The sequence below is a fragment of the Acomys minous genome (assembly GCF_964271855.1).
Source record: "Acomys minous genome assembly, chromosome: 17".
Classification (NCBI taxonomy): Eukaryota; Metazoa; Chordata; class Mammalia; order Rodentia; family Muridae; genus Acomys; species Acomys minous.
In genome coordinates this window covers 20,984,972-21,002,847 of record NC_140500.1, presented here as the reverse complement: position 1 = coordinate 21,002,847, position 17,876 = coordinate 20,984,972, and the positions used below count along the sequence as shown (strand labels likewise).

Below are 17,876 nucleotides of genomic sequence, written 5' to 3'. Positions count from 1 at the left end.
GTTCTCAGCAGGAAGGTGCTTTTGGCACCTTGGGGGGGCGGTTCCCAGGAAACAGAGACAAACAGTCCCTTTCCACCTTCATTGTGGGGGATTCGAGGCAGAACAGACAGTTGAGGAGACAAGTTGAAGGTCATGAGGTCAAGGACATCTACATGGAAGGAGACAGGAGGTCCTTGCTCTGCCTCACTGCAGGCTCTGTTGGTGTGCAGTGTTTGCAGTGCAGGCCTCAGGCGAGCCTGGGATGGGTTTTTGGCTTTGGACCCACAGTAAATGCCTAGGGACGAGAACGGTCCTTGAGAGGGCCTGCACACTGGAGCTTGAGCTGTTTGCCTTTAAAAATCGTCATAGCATGGCCGTTTCCCAGCATACAGAATAGCTAGCGCGACAGGATAGCCCCGCACTTCCCACAGAAACTACCTCAACTGTCTTAATCCGCCTGCCACCTACGCTCCTGGACTGCCACCTGCTTAACTTCTGCCGCCAGAGACTGACTCTCTTTAGAACTATTCTCAGGCTGGGAAAAAAAAAATGGCTCAGCAGTTAGGAGGCCATCCCGTGCTTGCAGAGGACACATGCCTACCTCCCCCGCCCCCCAAACCTCTCACACATACATGTAATTAAAAAAAAAATCTTCAAAACTATGTTCTCAGTAAAAGTGCAGAGCAGCCCAGACCTCCAGCTTAGAAATGATGGACAGGGCCGAATGAGGACAGTTAGGAGATAGGAGCTAGCTTTGTTCACTATTCTAGAATCATTTCTGTAAAATGGAATGCGCTGAGTGGAGGAGGATGGGATGCCAGACGGAGAAAGGGCCAAGGCACACAGAGTGATGAGTGTATTCACCTTCCGTGCCGTTTCTTTGCTGAGGAACTAGAGGCCACAGCCTTCATCCCTCTGTGAGAAGATGAAGATGTGTTTACTCATTTCCAAGGCCAGTCTTCCACATGACTTCCTTGTGGACATTAAAGCGGTTAATGGTTGTTTAGGGATATTTTCTGTGCCCCCCTCCTTCCCCCCCTCCACCCTCTCCATCTCCCTCCTTTCCTTTCCCCTTTTTTCCCCTTTCTCGGTCTCATTCTGTTTCATCAATTTACTTGTTTATTTATTTACTCACCTGTGCACGCGTGTGTCACACATGTGTGGAGATAAGAGGATTGTTTGCGGGAGTCAGTTTTTTTTTTTCTTCTGCCATGTGGGCCCTGGGACTCCATCTCAGGTTTGGCAACAAGCAAAGCATTAGCCGCTGAGTCACCTCAACAGCTCTCCCCTGTTTTCTCAGAAGGCCGGGTGCACATCCCAGTTTCCTGCCTGGTAACATTTTTTTTTTGGTTTGGTCTGTTGAACCTGGTGCAGAAGTTCCGTCCAAATCAGCGGCTTTGTGCTTTGTTTAATGAGCTTGGCAGCTCTGTTCTATCCTGGCAGTGTTGCTGCGAGGTTCTGTAGAGCGTGGCCTCTCACTTAGTGGTCATGACTGCCGTGGCAAAACCTCAAGTCAACAGGCCTTCCCAAGGCTTCTGTGGGCGTGGCTCCACAGGCTTCCTTGCTGGGGAGCTGGAGGCCACAGCCTCCGTCCTTCTTGCTTGCTCCAATGTCTCTGTTCCCAGGTTCTCATTGACCCTTCTGTTCCCTCTATCTCTTACACAGTCTGTTATCTTTGAGCACTAACGGCCCAGACTTTGTGTTTCTTACAGATTAACTCTGGACTGCTAAGCTTTGAGAACGCTGCGGGAACGCCTGGCCACTTTGCATTCTTTTTTTATCACAGCTTCCATGAGCCGCTGTCCCTGGGCTTGCCCCTTACAGCCAGGCCTTTGACAGAGACCAATTTTTGCCAGGTGTTTGGCCGCACAAAAATCACTAACGGAGAAATCAGTAACTTCCTGAGTTTCTATTAAAGTTCCCTCACACTCCTTAAACTTATCACAGAAAACCACGTGCAGTTAAACAGTCGGACCAGGGTCTCTATTTTAAACAAATGACACGTAGATTCGGGCTTGGATTCTCCTAAGATGACGGCATTCTACCAACAACTCACACTCTTTCTATTTGTGATCATACAGCGTGAGTCTTATTTTTTACACCAAGATGACGAACTTCCAAAGGACGTGGTCGTGCCTTTGGGAGTCCGCTGAGTGCCACGTGTCAGCCCTTAGTACCTTTTAGACAAACAGTAAGATGAAGGCATGGGAATTCCAGGGGTTTTTGTTGAGTCTTTCAGGAGAAGTTTTCCATGGAGATTACAGAGGCGAGGCAATAGTAATGCATTTATCAATTTTGAGCACACTTTTTCTCTTCCCTTTCAGGAAACTTCCAAGACGGCAAGAGAGTGAGCCTGTCTGTGTATCTTGGGGAGTTTTTTGACATCCACTTGTTTGTCAATGGCACAGCAATGCAGGGGGACCAGAGGTAAGTCAGAAGCGCAGGTGTCCCCCTGGAAAGGATCCTGGGGGGAGGGGCCTTCTCCTCACACATTCTTCAGTGTGTGAGAAACAGGGGCCCAGATATAGGGATTATATGTGCCCAATGGGCCAGGTCTCTGCAGCGCCGGTCTAGAGCCTCAACCATGGTGCATCACGTCTGAAGCCTGTAACCTGGGGTTGCCTAGGAAACTTGGAGCGGTCCTGAAAATGCACCAGGAGCCTCATGAGCTTACCCTTTGCCTTCTAGCATCTCTATGCCCTATGCCTCCAAAGGACTCTACCTAGAAAGAGAGGCTGGCTACTATAAGCTTTCCAGTGAGGCCTTTGGCTTTGTGGCCAGAATTGATGGTAACGGCAACTTCCAAGTCCTGCTGTCAGACAGACACTTCAACAAGACCTGTGGGCTGTGTGGCGACTTTAACGTCTTTGCCGAAGATGACTTTAGGACACAGGAGGGTAAGCTGTTGTTTGAAGAATCTGGAGCTTTCAAGCCATTTGTTTGATGTCTGCTGACCTCTGTTCATAGTCCGCTGATTCTCTGCTTCCTGATTTTGTGCTGTCAGGTCATTTTAAAGAAGGGTTTTATGTTAAATTTGCAATCTGTGTTCAATTACTGCCCCCCTTTCTTTTTTTCTTTTTTCTTTTTTCAAGATGGTTTCTCTGTGTAGGCCTGGCTGTCCTGGAGCTTGCTCTGTAGACCAAGCTGACCTCAAACAGAGAGATCTGCCTGCCTCTGCCTCCTGAGTGCTGGGATTAAAGGTATGCACCACCACACCCTGCTGAATACTAACTCTTGAAATGTAAAACTGAGTCTCCAGCCTACATGGGTCTTTCTCCTTACTTCAAGCATTCAGGGGAGGCGTTTTTCCCCCCTCCTATCCTGAGCTCAGGCCAAGGAAACAAACTTTTTCTTTTCTATTTTTCCAAGCAGGTTGCTTTCCCTCAGCTTTCTCTTATATTTCTGGTTGTGAGGCTAGCCTTTAATGGCCGAGCCATCTCTCCAGCCCATTCCTTAGCTTTCTCAAGAAGCATGTCCTGGAGGATCATGCCTTTACCATGGGGTCTTAGCTCCATGCCCACCCCCACCCCCTCGCTTGGAAAGATGGCTGCCATCACTCTAATACCCGAAAGCCAGCAGCCTTGTCTGTTCTTCCCGCTTATCTTTGTTATTCTTCCTCTTCTCTGCCCCTCAATTTTCTTTCCCCAGCTCAGAATTCCGTCTACTCTTTTTGAAGTTATTTGTGGCATCACTAGAATGTTTGTGCACTGTAGTAGTGTAGTCCAGACTTTTCTAATCTACTTTACTGGAAAAGGAAGTTCCAGTCCTCAGATATCTTTCTTTCTTATTTAATACATATGTATATATGCACATGTATATATCCCATATATATGTGCTCATATATATATATATGACTTACACTATGAAAACGGAAGTGATATTTGTTAGCAAAAGTCCAGTCCCTGGTCACACGTTTGCATCCATCCCCAGAAAGTGATTTATTGAGTTCAGTTCTCAGTTTAGACCCAATATTATTTGTCCACAAACAATTAACCTTGTTTTCTGACTTCTGAGAGGCTCAGCTTGCTTTGTTTCTTGATCTCTGGGATCCCTTGTCCCTTACTTAAATGATAATATTTGTAATTCTTTCTATTGGACACTCTTCTACTTCACTTCATATTTAACCATAAATTTTATATTATACAAAATCGGGCCTGAAAAAGAGTTTTGAAAGTCACCTAGAATGAGGGGTTCAGCCCCGACCTAACCAGCCGGCAAAAGAAACTTTCCCATGCACATGAGATCTCTTCCCTACCTCTTCCTTAAGATGCCCAAGCCCATGTGATGTGAGTGGGTACCAAAGAGCATCTATCACAGAATCCAGTACATGGTGGACACCATATAGATTCTAGCTCTCTCCACTGGGCTAACCTGGTCAGTTAGTTTCCTCTGGCTTCCAACAAGATACCACAAACCAGGTTGCTTCCAGAAGCAGCAGCCCATTGTTTCACGGTTCTGGAGACCAGGGTGCTAAGTCAAGGCCTTCCACAAGCTCTAGGAGAGGGTTTGCTCCTTGGCTCTCCAGTTGCCGCTGCATCCCTTGACTGGCAGCCGTGCCATTCCTATCTCTCCATGTGTGCCTGCCTGCATCTGATGTCCCTCCACTTCTCTGAGAAGGATACATAGCTGCACACAATGGCTCACCCAGGCAATTCCAGAGAAGCACCTCCTCCCAAGACCTTCAGCTGAATCCCTGAATTGGCTGGATAATATGTATAGAATATTGAAAAATGAGCACATTGTTGAAGGAGGAGTTTCCTTACTATGCACCTAACCTTAGATGCCAACTAATTATAAAGGCGTCCCTTTCTTTTCCATAGAGGCAGTTCATTTTATTCCCATGTGCACACCTTGACCTTGACTCACCCTTCCAGGCTATGTAAGAGGTGGCTTACCTCAATAGTTAAAAAAAAAATAGCAGACAGAAACGACTACCATAATAAATATTCAGCAAGGCTATCAGACAGTGCCTTTGTCCCAGGCTGCGTAGGTCTTTACATACCCTGATGTGGCCAACAACAGCACGCATGCTACAAGCACAAATGTGCCTGGACATAGAGAATGAGAACATGGAAGATTCCGTGACTGGGGTGGGGGGGTGTCTTAGGATTCATGTTACATTATTACCTCCATCCCACGCAAGTATTCTGAGCATCCCGAAGGCACTGTGCCTGAAGGCAGAGCTAAGACGCATACCTGTGCTCTTAACTAAGGAGCTCACAGTGGAATCCTAGCTCATAGGTCATCGAAGGCCAGGGCTGAAAAGGAACCCAAAGAAAGATAAGAGTCTTTTCTGGAGAGTTGCCCGGGGGGTGCTGGACATGGAGAAGAGCACCTCCCACCAGGCTGGGATGTGGGAAGGAAAGAGGGCTGGCTCAGAAGAGCTGGTTGTTCTTGGGCTCTGTGTCCAGGACCAAGTAGAGGGCAGTTGGCATGGCGACAATCGAGTTGGCTGCTGTGCTGATCTCTAAGACAAAGCATCTGAAACAACAACAAGTCAGAGAAGGAAGAATTTGTTTTGAGCTCACAGCCTCTGAGATTTCAAGTCCAAAGTCCTTGGTTGAATTAACTCAGGGCCTTGTGCCAAGGCGGAAAGAACATCATGGCAGATAGAACGGGCGCAGGAGGAGGCTGCTCACTTCATGGCAGACAGGAAGCAGAGAGAGGGAACACAGGGATGAGTCAGGGCAGGGACACACTCCAAGTGACCCGCTTCCTCCAACTAGGCTAGGCTTCCATCTCCTAAAGCCTCTAGAACCATCCCCCGATAGTGCCACTTGTTTAGGACCAAGCCTTGATCACATGAGAGTGGGAAGGAAGGCATTTTATATTAAAGCCATGACAAAGGAGGAGAAAAATGGTCCATATGAAGGGAAGAGCATTCCATGGAGAAATGGGGGCAGATGGTATCATTCACATCATCTTTCTTTTAAAATATTTTAAATATTAAATTCATCCAACCACTCTTTTTGAGAACTTCCTATGTGAGTACTACACATCATCTCTACTTCCCCTCTCCTTCCAACTCCTTTTGTGTGTCGCCACCACCCCTCCTATGATCCCCTCTTCTTTATTGTTATATACACTCATACGCACACTCCTCCTGCTGAGTCCGTTTAGTGCCACTCACATGTGTATTTGTTTAGGGCTGACCAGTTAACATTGAATAGCCTATAGGGGGCTCATTCTTAGAGAAGATTCATTCTCCCTCTCTTATTAGTCATGAATTGCTTTTATTTCTTCATATAAAAGTGGGGCCTGGTCAGATTTCCCCATCCATGTTGGCATGCCATTGGTGTTTTCGCCATCTTGGTCTTGTTCAGGCAATCATATTTTTGACATTTCATGAGTGCATCTTCTCTGTCATATATAGAAGTCATCATCTCGCAGTAGACTTCCTGGTCCTCTGTCTCTTACTATAGCAGGACTATCTCAGACCTGCCAGTGGTATAAATAATGACATAGAGGCTTATTAATATGTAATATATATATATATATATATATATATATATATATATATATTAGTTTTTTGAGATAAGGTTTCTCTGTATTATTTTGTCTGTCCTGGACTCACTTTGTAGACCAGGCTGAGCTTGAACTTACAGAGATCTGCCTGTCTCTGCCTCCCAAGTGCTGGGATTAAAGACGTGCGCCACCACGCCTGGTTCGTTAATATTTTAAAGCATTTTAGCTCATCTAACTTAACCTGGCTTCCTAGCCCATGACCCACCATGTAGCTAGGTCCTTACCTCTCTGCTCCTGTTCATGTCTGCTCACCTGTGTCTGCTGGCTGACCCTCCCATCTCTGATCTTCTCCCGTCTTCTAATTCCTGCTCAGCCATTGGCCATCAGCTCTTAGTAAAGCCAATCAGATACAATTCTACATTGCCTTAGGGAGAAGAGGAAGGAACAAACATTTACAAATTATGAGACCAGAGATGGGCCATAGCTCTCTGCTGGTGCAGAATTAACAATTGAATATACAGAGACACACCTTCACACAGTGCACCCCAACATCTTAAAATCTTTCTGTCTCCTCTTTTGTGAAGTTAGAGGTAACAGTTGGGGTCGAACACCTATCTTATTTAGGGTTTCTATTGCAGTGAAGAGACACCATGGCCACAGCAACTCTTATAAGGAAAACATTTAATTGGGGCTGGCTTACAGGTTTAGAGGTTTAGTCCACTGTCATCATGGTAGGAAGCATGGCAGTGTGCAGGCAGACGTGGTGCTGAAGGGGCTGAGAGTTCTATGTCTTGATCCATGGGCAATAGAAGGAGACTGTTTTATATATATATATATATATATATATATATATATATATATATATATATATATTTTTTTTTTTTTTTTAAATGAAGAGCCCAAATGTTCGATTTTACCAACAAAGACTCAGTAGCCAGATGCTGGGATGAAAACCAGCTAGCTCAGAGAGGCAGAGAAAGCACCTGGCTGACCTTCCTGCTCAGTGTACAGCTCAGAGGAAAAAGCCCCAAAAAGCTCTCTAGCTCAGCTGACAGGCCAGGAGGAAAAGCCTAAAAACTAAAAGCCAAAGGAGCTTGCTAGCTCAAAGCTCAAAAGCTCCTCCTCCTCCTCCTCCTCCTCCTCCTCCTCCTCCTCCTCCTTCTTCTTCTTCTTCTTTTTTTTTTTTTGATACAGGGTTTCTCTGTGTAGCCTTGGCTGTCCTGGACTTACTTTGTAGACTAGGCTGGGCTCGAACTCACATTGATCTGCCTATCTCTGCCTGCTGAGTGCTGGGATTAAAGGCGTGTGCTACCACCGCCCGGCTAAAAGCTCCTTCTTTTTATCTATCTTAAATACCCTTGAACTCAAAGTCTCTTCTACTCTTTAATCCCTGTCAGCTGGTTTCTTGCTCTGTCTCTTGACCTAGGGGTGACTTTATTAAATCCTGTGCACAGAAAGCTCTTGGATTAAAGGTGTGTATTAGGGCTCAACCGTACCATAATCACCTGTTTACAATAAACAGAAAGCTCTTGGATTAAAAAATGTGTGTCAGGGCTCAACCACACCAAATAAGAAATAGGTTTTTACAGTTCACAATCTTGGGGTTCACAATGGGATCAAATATCCTGTAATATTGTGTGCCATACTGAGCATAGCTTGGGCATAGGAGACCTCAAAGCCCACCTTCACAGTGACACACTTCCTCCAACAAGGCCCCACCTCCCAATAGTGCCACTCCCTATGGGACAAGCATTCAAACACATGAGTCTGTGGGGGACAACAAACCTACTTAAAACACCACAGTGCCAGGCAGTGGTGGCGCACGCCTTTAATCCCAGCACTCGGGAGGCAGAGGCAGGTGGATCTCTGTAAGTTCAAGGCCAGCCTGGTCTACAAAGTGAGTCCAGGACAGCCAAGGCTACACAGAGAAACGCTGTCTCGAAAAAACAAAAACAAACAAAAAAAACCTAATAACAAACAAAAACAAAAACAAAAAACCACCACAGCACCCTATGGTCATCTGTTCTTTTCATTTTGACCAGTTGTGGATTTCTGTAATGATCTCTGCTGCATGAAGAAGCTTCTTAGACGACATCCTTATCATCTTCCTTCACTGTATCTATCCCTCCATCCATGGCTAGTCAACTCACTGCTTGCTGAGCTCCACAGCCCATGCGCTGTCATGCCGAGCACTGTATGAGATGCCTATGGTCCTGAGATCTAATCTAGGAGGAGTTTGATTCAAGGAACAACTGGCCAATAGCTTTCACGCAGAAGTTCTTTGTACAGGTTTAACTGATGCATTGTTTCTTGGAAACTTTTCTCTGCAGGGACCTTGACCTCAGACCCCTATGACTTTGCCAACTCCTGGGCCCTGAGTAGTGGGGAGCAGCGGTGTAAACGGGCATCTCCTCCCAATAGTAACTGCAACAACTCCTCTGGGGACATGCAGAAGGTGGGTACAGTCTGGCCTGGATGTGGTCAGGATGGTGTGTGACTCCTGGAATTAAGGCAAGAGACTTGGAACCATTGTTTCTTTCTCTGTTGGGGGGCAGTGGTTGGGTGAGAAATGCGTCTCTCTGGCTGTTCAGTATGCAGTGCTCATGAGTCTTTTTGTTTTGTTTTGTTTTGTTTTTAGTTGGAAACTTATTTTGGCTAGGATTTTGTCTAATTCTAACATATTCCTTTGTACTTTCTTTAAAAATGAGAAGCTATAGGCAGTCTCTCCAACCACTTTATGAGGCGATGACAAAATACATGGTGCCAGAAAATGGAACTTATCACAGCCTGGGAAGCTGAGACTTTCAGGATGAAGGTGTTGGTGTCTGCTACCCGGTATAGGTACATAGGTACTCCTGTGTGTCAGCCTTATAGTGCCTAAGAGGAAAAAAAAAAAAAAGGGCTGCCCACCTCATCCCACCTACAAAAGCGTTGCCCACATCCCTCTGCGTGTAGGCTGTTGTACCCTTCCTTCTTCAGGAGCTAGATACTATACATTTATCAAGGTTACCTTTAGTTCTTAAATCCTTTATTGTATACATGGTTGCTATAGTTAATAGGTCTCAAAACTATTCAGTGTGTGTGGGACATATATTATAGGTGGTGTTGGCTAGGGGCTATAATGACCTTTCCAACAACAATGACCCAGAACTCTTCTCAGGCAGAAGCCTGGTTCACCCAAGTCTGTGCCTAAGTAGGCGAATCCTCTCCTATGTTAGAAACAACAACAGACATCAGCACGCCAGCTTAGCATGAGAAAGCTTCATTAATAGCTGCTTACTCATCTAATGAGTCTTTGCTGTGTTCACAAAGCATCTTCAACCTCTGAAGCCAGGAGCATGCCAGACTTTGGGGAATATTCTGATGCTAAACTCTTAAACAGACAACTTCTGACTCGTAAACAAGCACATCCCAAAAGCCATTTTTCCTGGCACTTCCAATGATTCAGTGTGCTCAGCCCTCTGGGTGGTCACCTGCCATGTGGCCAGGGCTGCTAACAAGGCAGTCTGAGCTCCAGACTGGGCACCAAGAGGAGCATGCTTTGTGCAGTATGTGTGTATGTATGTGTGTGTGTGTGTGTTTCTCTTTCCCCTGACTTGAAATCTGTGACGTTTGTCCTTGACAGGTTGAGCACTTGAGATCCTCTTACCCGTGGTTGGGTGTGCTGGTCGTTTTTCTCAACCTGACACAAACTAGAGTCACCTAGAAAAGGGAACCTCAACTGAGAGCTTGTCTATGGGGCATTTACTTGGTTAAGGATGGACTATAACCCGCAGGCCAAAATTACCCCCCCCCCCCACATTGCTTTTGGTTTCATCACAGCCACAGAGAAGCAAACAACATGGCATCATGCTAATGGATGGGTTTGAGTCAGCCACGTAGTCTTTGTAATTCATACTTTTCATTGTCCAACCCTCAGTTTCCACACATGTGAAACAGGCTTAGAAATAGGACCTGCAGGACCATTGAAAGGACTAAGGGAATGCTCCCTTGCTTGAGTGTTTACCACAGTAGTGCTCAACTGTATGAGCCATGATGATGATGATGATGGGGTGGTGATGATGATGTAACATCTGGTATTCTCCTCTTGTATTGTGTGTCCCACAGGGGTGATATATTTTGAGAGCAGAGGTGGGGAGCATCCTATCAAATACAGTACTTTAGGGATAGAACCCCAAACTATTTTTGTTTTCCTCCCCTCCTCCCAGTTATAGCTGCTTTTTTGAGGGCGAGTGGGGTGGGGGTGGGTGGGGAGGGTTAGCTGAGCACAGCTCAGTACACGTTAGAAGGAAAGTGAGCCATCCAGCACACCAATACATCCAAATAAGCCAGTCGGGGAGGCAAGCCCTTCCTCTAGTGACGCTTGGCCACCTAGACAAATTTCAGAAGAAATTCATTCAAGGTATCATGCAAGGCAAACTCTTCCCATTTCCCCCTTTGGGTTCTGTTGTTGGTTGGTTGGCTCTGAACCCTCCCCTCCTTCAAGGCAGCGCTGGGAGCAACAGGTCCTGTAGAGCGTATTTTGTCTTGTTTGACTTTGCAAACACAGACTGCGAACAGCAAGGGCTTGACAGATGGTCCCCACCCTCAGAGTATGAAGGAACAATCCCATTTATGCAGGCGTTAGTGGGAGGTGCAGACAGACTTTTCCTGGAGAGAACCTGATACTGAGGTTGAAAGACTGGGTGCTTTGTTCAAGGAAGGCAAAGCTGAGCAGCGTGGAAGCAGCGTTGCTAGTCTCCCGGGACACGTTGTAAGGCTCCAGCTTCTCGTTGCTACTCACGTTGTCTCCTGGGTGTGTTAACGTCCTTGCTAACCAGTGTACTGGGAACAGCTTAAGAAAATTGAGTACTCTGTTCTTGGTTCAGGACTGAGGCTCCAAACACACGACCTCCCTGAGGCATGAACTCCTTCAAGGCCAGCAGCACTCATGTTTTCAGCTTGTTTACCCAGAGAACTGTACTGTGCCCTTAGCCAATCAGATAGTGCTTGTCCACGGCCGGGGCTCCCTCATTGGCTGGCATGCGCAGGGACTCATCTCCTGGGAGGTGATTAATGTGGTCTTTTGAACTGAACAATTCTGTCTTCTTACTCCCCCTGGGCCCCAGGTTTAGAAATTGCATCTGGTAATTCTGCGGCATCTTTCACCAGCAGATGCCCTTTGGTTCAAGGGCCGATTGGGACAGTAGAGTGTTCTGGGGGAGGCTGTTGTGGCCTACAGTTGCTTTGGATAGCTGTGAGAATCAGTGATCTCGCCTCTCTCCTGATTTTGGTAGATCTTTTAGAAAGCCTGGTCATATTACTAAAACCATGGGGAGGAATATTTATTTACCTGTTATACCAACAGACCCAGTGCCTCTCTCTGCTGGGACTGATAATGGCTTGTTGGATTATATGCAAGTTTCCAGGTTTGTTTGTTTCTTTCTTTTTTTCCCAGCTGAGTCTGGATCCCAACTGTAAATGCTCATATTAAGTGATGCTCATTTGCTCATAGCTACCATACAATGCACACTTTTAGAAAGAGCCTTGGTTAGCTTTTCTCCTTTTGTAAATTTTGAGTGAGGAACGTGAGGGACAGACTGAACTTCACAAGCAGATGGTAGCCTTGGATCTGTGTCTTTTACAGGGTCTCTCTGTGTTAGCCTTGGCTGGCCTGGACTTGCTTTGTAGACCAGGCTGGCTTTGAACTCACAGTGATCCACCTGCCTCTGCCTCCCGAGTGCTGGGATTAAAGGTGTGCACCAGCACATCCGGCGGATCTATGTCTTTTCTGTAGTTTGAAGCAAACCCAAAGCCCCGTGGTGCTCCAGTTAGCCCATGGAGTGGCCACGCTACTATGAAAAAGACAACTCTTTCCCAAGACAATCTCCTGTCACCTGATGGAAACTTGCCATGGTGAATATAATCACTGCATGGCATACAATATCCAGACATGTGGGTATTGACAGTGCCCACTATGCGAGTGTTACCCACTTGGCATGTTGCCGCTAGGTACAGTTTAGCCTGCAGCCCTGCACTTGGTGGCTTTGGCCTGGCCTGGGAGATCCAGTCACCAAAGCCAACATCACTACCCTCAGGTCACATTCCCCACTATGACAAGACCGGGTCTTGCCTTTGCCACTACTAGCAAGAGCATGAGGTCTTATCTGTGCTTGACATCAAGAGATCTCTCCATTTAATTCCTAAGAGCTGGTCTTCAAGATGGCCAGGTGTTGGGAAGCCCGAGCGTGCTTGCGGCTGGTTTTTATATGACCTACCGCAGGGGGATAATCCGGTGGCAGCAGCATCTATCTGCACACATGGGTCAGGAGCAGGAGAAATGTCTTTTTGTCGATGTTAGGGTTCACTAACCCTCAAGAAGTAGAGGAGATTCTTGAAGATACCCATTAATCGTCCTGCCTGCTGCACGACAGTTCTCTGCAAACCACAGCCAGACAGGCAGGCTATGTTCTGATCTTGGTTTTAAGAGTCAAGGCCTTGGAGTAGCCTCGCTACAGTCTATCTGGCCATCCTGTACAGCTTGGCTCTAGCCGGCTCCCTAGCTTCCTGAGAGAGCACTCCTTTCATTTCATGCTCATTTGAAGTTAGAACTTTGTGTGTCCTTCCATGTCCCTGAACAGCGGAGTTGCTCTGGGCTGATGTGTGAGCCCCTGTCCCATTGCACTTCGGTCTAACTCTCCAACAGCTCTGGACTTTCCACTGTCCTTTCACATCTGAATTTGGTGTTTATTGCCGGAACACGGGGCACTGTTTTCTGGGCTGTTTATGCCTTGCCTTTTCAGCACCTTCCATCCCATAGACTGTTCTTCCTCCCTGCCGAGACAAAAGGAGTGTCGCCTGCTACTCCTGTTCTCAGGAAATCACCTGTCTCATGGGCTAATATTTGTAAAACTGTTGTTGACTTTGAATGACCGTAACACACCCCCTCAGTAGCTCAGAGGAGCACATACAGTATCCATCCTGTTGGGGACAAAGCAGTGTGCTCTTCAAGTCCTTATTATACGCCTGTTTATTTGCAGAGGGTGTATTGTCACTCTATCTGCTCAGCTGGAGCTGGATGGGGAGCTGGCAGGTGTGGAGGGGTAGGGTAATTTCATCAAGGAGTTTGGCTTGGGGGAGGCTCTTGGCAATTGGGAACAGCCTTTCTTTCGCTTGGCTGGGATTCAAAGCTATTGGATTTTTAAATTTATCTTTAACTTTTAATTGACGTGTACGGGTGTTTTGCCTTCGTGTGTTGTTATGCCACTTGCATGCCTGGTGCCTGAGGAGGCCAGCAGGGTTGTCACATCCCCTGGACCTGCGGGGACTGGATGAAGAAATTAACTCTGGGTCCCTTGGAAGAGCAGCCAGCACTCTTACCTGCTGTGCCATCTCTCGGGGTCCAAGTCAGAGGGAGCCAAGTAAGAGAGTTTGGCCCGCAGGAGCCAGCAAATTCAAGGATCCAAGTGCAGGCTAGCTGCTAACTGGTAGCACCTCGAGGTGGTTTTTATAGACAGGGTGCCCACTCCCTGTGCCTGATTTGTTGGGGTTGGAACACAAGCATCCACGTGCATTTCCCCTTGGCAACACAAGATCTTTTTCACAGCTTTCCTGAGGCACCAAAAGGCTAAGTGAGGAACAAGAACTTAGACAGGGGATGTAGAGGACCAGGAAGGAGTCTTGCGCTCACTCCCTTCTTCATGTCCTCATGTGGGCTCCTTCCCTGCTCTGCCTCTCAGTGTCCCCTCTAGTGAACATTCAAATAAGACAACCCTTCTCTTTACATCACATTTGTCCACCTAAGAGCAGCTCAGAAGAACAGCTAAGTGGCTTTGGTGACAGTGACGGTCGTGGTGATGGTGGGCGGTGGTCTAGCCTTATTGCAGAGCTTCAGCAGCTAGTGAGTTTTCAAACATTTCCTTTGGCTTGGCTGGCTCTTTGCCTTTTGGGCAAACCCTTAGGAGGGCTGGATGAAGGTCCTAGCATCAATCTCTCCCTCTCTCAGCCACCTCCCAAGTCTGTGACAAATTACACTCATCCTCCATCCGTGGCTCCATGTCTGTGGACTCAACCGACTGCAGGGAAATTGTGTCTGTTCTGGGCACCTGGGTTTTTTTCTTTTTATTCCTTAATCAGTATACTATAAAAACTATTTCCCAGGGCTTATATCACGGTTAGTAGTATATGTCATTTAGATGGTATTTGAAACATACTGAAGATGTGTTGGGGTTCCAGTGAGGGACTTGAACATTCATAGATTCTGATATGAAAGGGGGGAGTGTCCCAGAAATTCTCTATGGCTACTTTCAGCTGAGTGTATTTCTCAGGTGTTTTCTTTCCTTTGTCCTCTTCCTAGTGAGGACCAGAATAGGTGAGGTATGGGATAGTGCCGTCAGTGCATACTCGCGGAGATGGTTTGTATGGCTCGGGCATTGCTGAAACGGTACCAGCTAGTGATCCAAGGCAGACACACAAGAGAAATTAACTCACCGTGAAGGAGAGCAGCAGTGCTGGTGTGGGTCAGTAGGTGACAAAGCGCTTGATGGGTGCTTAGTGATGGGCAGCTCGGGTGATTTGACTTCCGGCACAGAACTGGTGATTTTTCTTGCTGTGAGCAAGATATGTAGATGGTTCAGATTGGGCTGTTTGTTCAAGAGCTTGGGCAGGTTCTGAACTGCAAACCAGGCAATAATACTGTGAATAAAAGTTCCTGGAGGGAAGCTGCCCCTCCCAGTGCGCCTTCTGCAAGGCTGACTGGCTGATCAGAACTTCTGTGATCATGGAGAGTTGGAATGTTGTAATTCACAGCCCTCGGTACTTGGGCTGTCTTCAGCTCTCTAGAGAGCCATTTCTTGCCCACCTCTTACATCCTGTGATTGACAGATAAAACCTTTCGAAGTGTATTATTCACTTAGCAGGTCACCAGCTTCCACCAACGAAAAGGCTAAGAACATCTGAAGCCTATGGAAGACATTCCCTCACTTGCTTTAATCCACCTACCTGTTTCTACCAATGGATTTGAAAAGTGCCTTAAAGTATGTTTTTCGGGTGTTTTTTTGTTTGTTTTTTGTTTTTTGTTTTTTGTTTTTGTTTTTTTTTTGTTTCATTAGCAGAAAACAGTTGCCACATTGGAACATGCAATTTGAAGTAATTTGAATCTGTGTTCCTGGGCCATGATCATTCACATTTGGCCTCAGAATAAACTTTATTTTTTTAAATTTATATCTTATTCCCTCTGAGGTTAGAATTATGTTTCTTCCATTGACAATGCTTGACTCATCTTCCAGCTTGGCAGAGTCTTGCTCTGACCCTGGAGAGCTACTCATATGTTCCCAAGAGGCCAGGACAGAATAAGAGAGGGCCTAGGGAGGCCTCTGTGGACATCCTGCGTGTCGTGAACATCCCATCCAACTATCTTCAGAATAGGAACCTCCACGAACCCCATCCATCTGATGGACTGGTATGAACTAAGCCCAAGAGCTGAATCTTGACCATGAGTCAGAAGCTTGGAACGGCAACGGGAACCTCAGGGCAGCCGGGAGCTATAAATAGAATCATTTACCTCCATCACCCCATTTTTCAGATTCATCCCTGCTGCCTGACCAATGGGAAACTAGCCTCTGCCCTGAGTGCATTCTTGAACCCACGGTGTTGGACCAGTTCCGGCTCTAGGCGCCTCCACACCTCCTCCAGGGGGCAGCCTCATGACGCCCACTCTGCAGCTGGAAATATCAGGGCCCAGCAAACAACTTGCGCTTTGTACATTTTCCCCGCTCTTTTCTTTATGCACTTCAGGCCTAGGAATGCTTACGCCCTGAAACCTCCCCCCTCCCCCCCCCCGCACCCCCCTCCTTCATCGGCTGTTTGAGGAGAAACAATAGCATAGCTTCGCAAGCCTCTGGTTCTTGCTTTTTTCCTCCTGCCTTGCCTGCGCACTCTCTGGGGAGATAGGCTTGCTGTCTCTCCCTTCCCCTGGATGGGGCCTAACGTCCCCAGGGAAGAGGCCTGGTCTCTTCTGATGAACTGAAAATGGGATTAAGATGGGCCACAATTGGGTCTGTACACCCCCGCGGGAGGGTGAAGTCACGGATTGATGGAGTTGAGGCTGCAGGTCTTGGCCAGCTTCTGGCACCACGGACAGGAGATGAAACAAGACAGAAGTAGCTGGTGCCGGGCGCCGGAGCCAGGGGATGCTGGAAGTGCAAATTAGCTGACCTTTGTTTTGTGTCCCTGCCAGAATGGTTTAGCAGAGAGCCAAAGTGAAGGCTTTGCAGACAACGGGCGGGCAGGAGGTAGCAGTTGAGAGCACTTGCTGGCCGGCTCTGCATGAGATTGTGTTCTGCATCCACTTTCTGAGTTTAGTATTGCTGCTGATGGGATCCACCCATGAGTGACAGGGCATTTAAGGCAACAGTGGCTTGTAGTTAGTGTATTTCTCTCTCATGTGCAGCTCAGGGCAGGATGCTCAGGGCCAGGCCAGAATCCCGTGCTTGTTGGAATCCAGGGTCCTTCTGTCCCATTTCTCTGTTGCCTTCAAGATGGAACTTGCAGCTCATGGCCCAAGAGGCTCTCTCAAGCTTCAGGCACCACAGCCACATGCCGGCAGCGGCATGAGAAGGGACAAGAAAGGAGGCCCTTTCTGAGGACTTTTCTGGAAGGCACAGGGCACCTCCCTACTTCTGTCCTCCCTGGCACAGCCGAGGGCTGTGTCTGCTCCTGGCAGCAGGCAGGCAGAACATGGGATCCTCATCCCCAGGAGCTGTGCCCAGGTGGAAGCTGGAAGTTGAGAGTCATGACTAAGAAGAGGGAAGAGAAGGCACTGGGCTACACCCAGGCTTTCCCTACAGCCGAGGAGATGGAAGTGTGGACAAGTGAGATAAATCTCTTGAAGTCACATGCTTTGAAAGTGATGGGGTTGGAGTTCTAGCCCACATATGCTTCTAGAAATTACTGTACTCTCTTCTAAACTTCAGTGCCCAGGTCTCTTAGATAAAATGGCATGCCAGTTAGCTATGGCCTGTCTACTTCATTTTCTATAAGAATTACTGTGTAAACTTTAATACATATATATATATATATATATATATATATATATATATATATATAGTGTGTGTGTGTGTGTGTGTGTGTGTGTGTGTGTGTGTGTGAAGAGAGAGGGAAGGGAGAGAGGTGGGAGGGAGAGAGGGAGACAGACAGACAGACAGACAGACACACACACACACACACACACACACACACACACACACACACCTGTGATATTTACATGTGAGTCAGGTACCACAGTGCACATGTGGAGATCAGAGGACATCTGAGGAATCAGTTTTTTTCTTCTACCTTAATATGGGCCCTGGGAATCAAACTCCAGTCGTTAGATTTGTGCAGCAAGTGCCCTTATCCACTGAGCTAGCCCTTCTCATATGCTTTAAATTATTGCTGATTCATTGTACCCAATT

General features: G+C 47.1%; 1 protein-coding gene across 1 annotated transcript in view; it reads left to right on the top strand.

Moving 5' to 3' along the window:
- VWF (von Willebrand factor) overlaps positions 1–17,876 on the top strand; it is a 137,727-nt gene that overhangs the window by 12,197 nt on the left and 107,654 nt on the right. Inside the window, exons 4-6 of the mRNA XM_084765429.1 lie at positions 2,304–2,406; positions 2,668–2,876; positions 8,775–8,899. Of these exons, the coding sequence (XP_084621555.1) occupies positions 2,304–2,406; positions 2,668–2,876; positions 8,775–8,899 (437 nt within the window). The remainder of the gene's footprint in view (positions 1–2,303; positions 2,407–2,667; positions 2,877–8,774; positions 8,900–17,876) is intronic.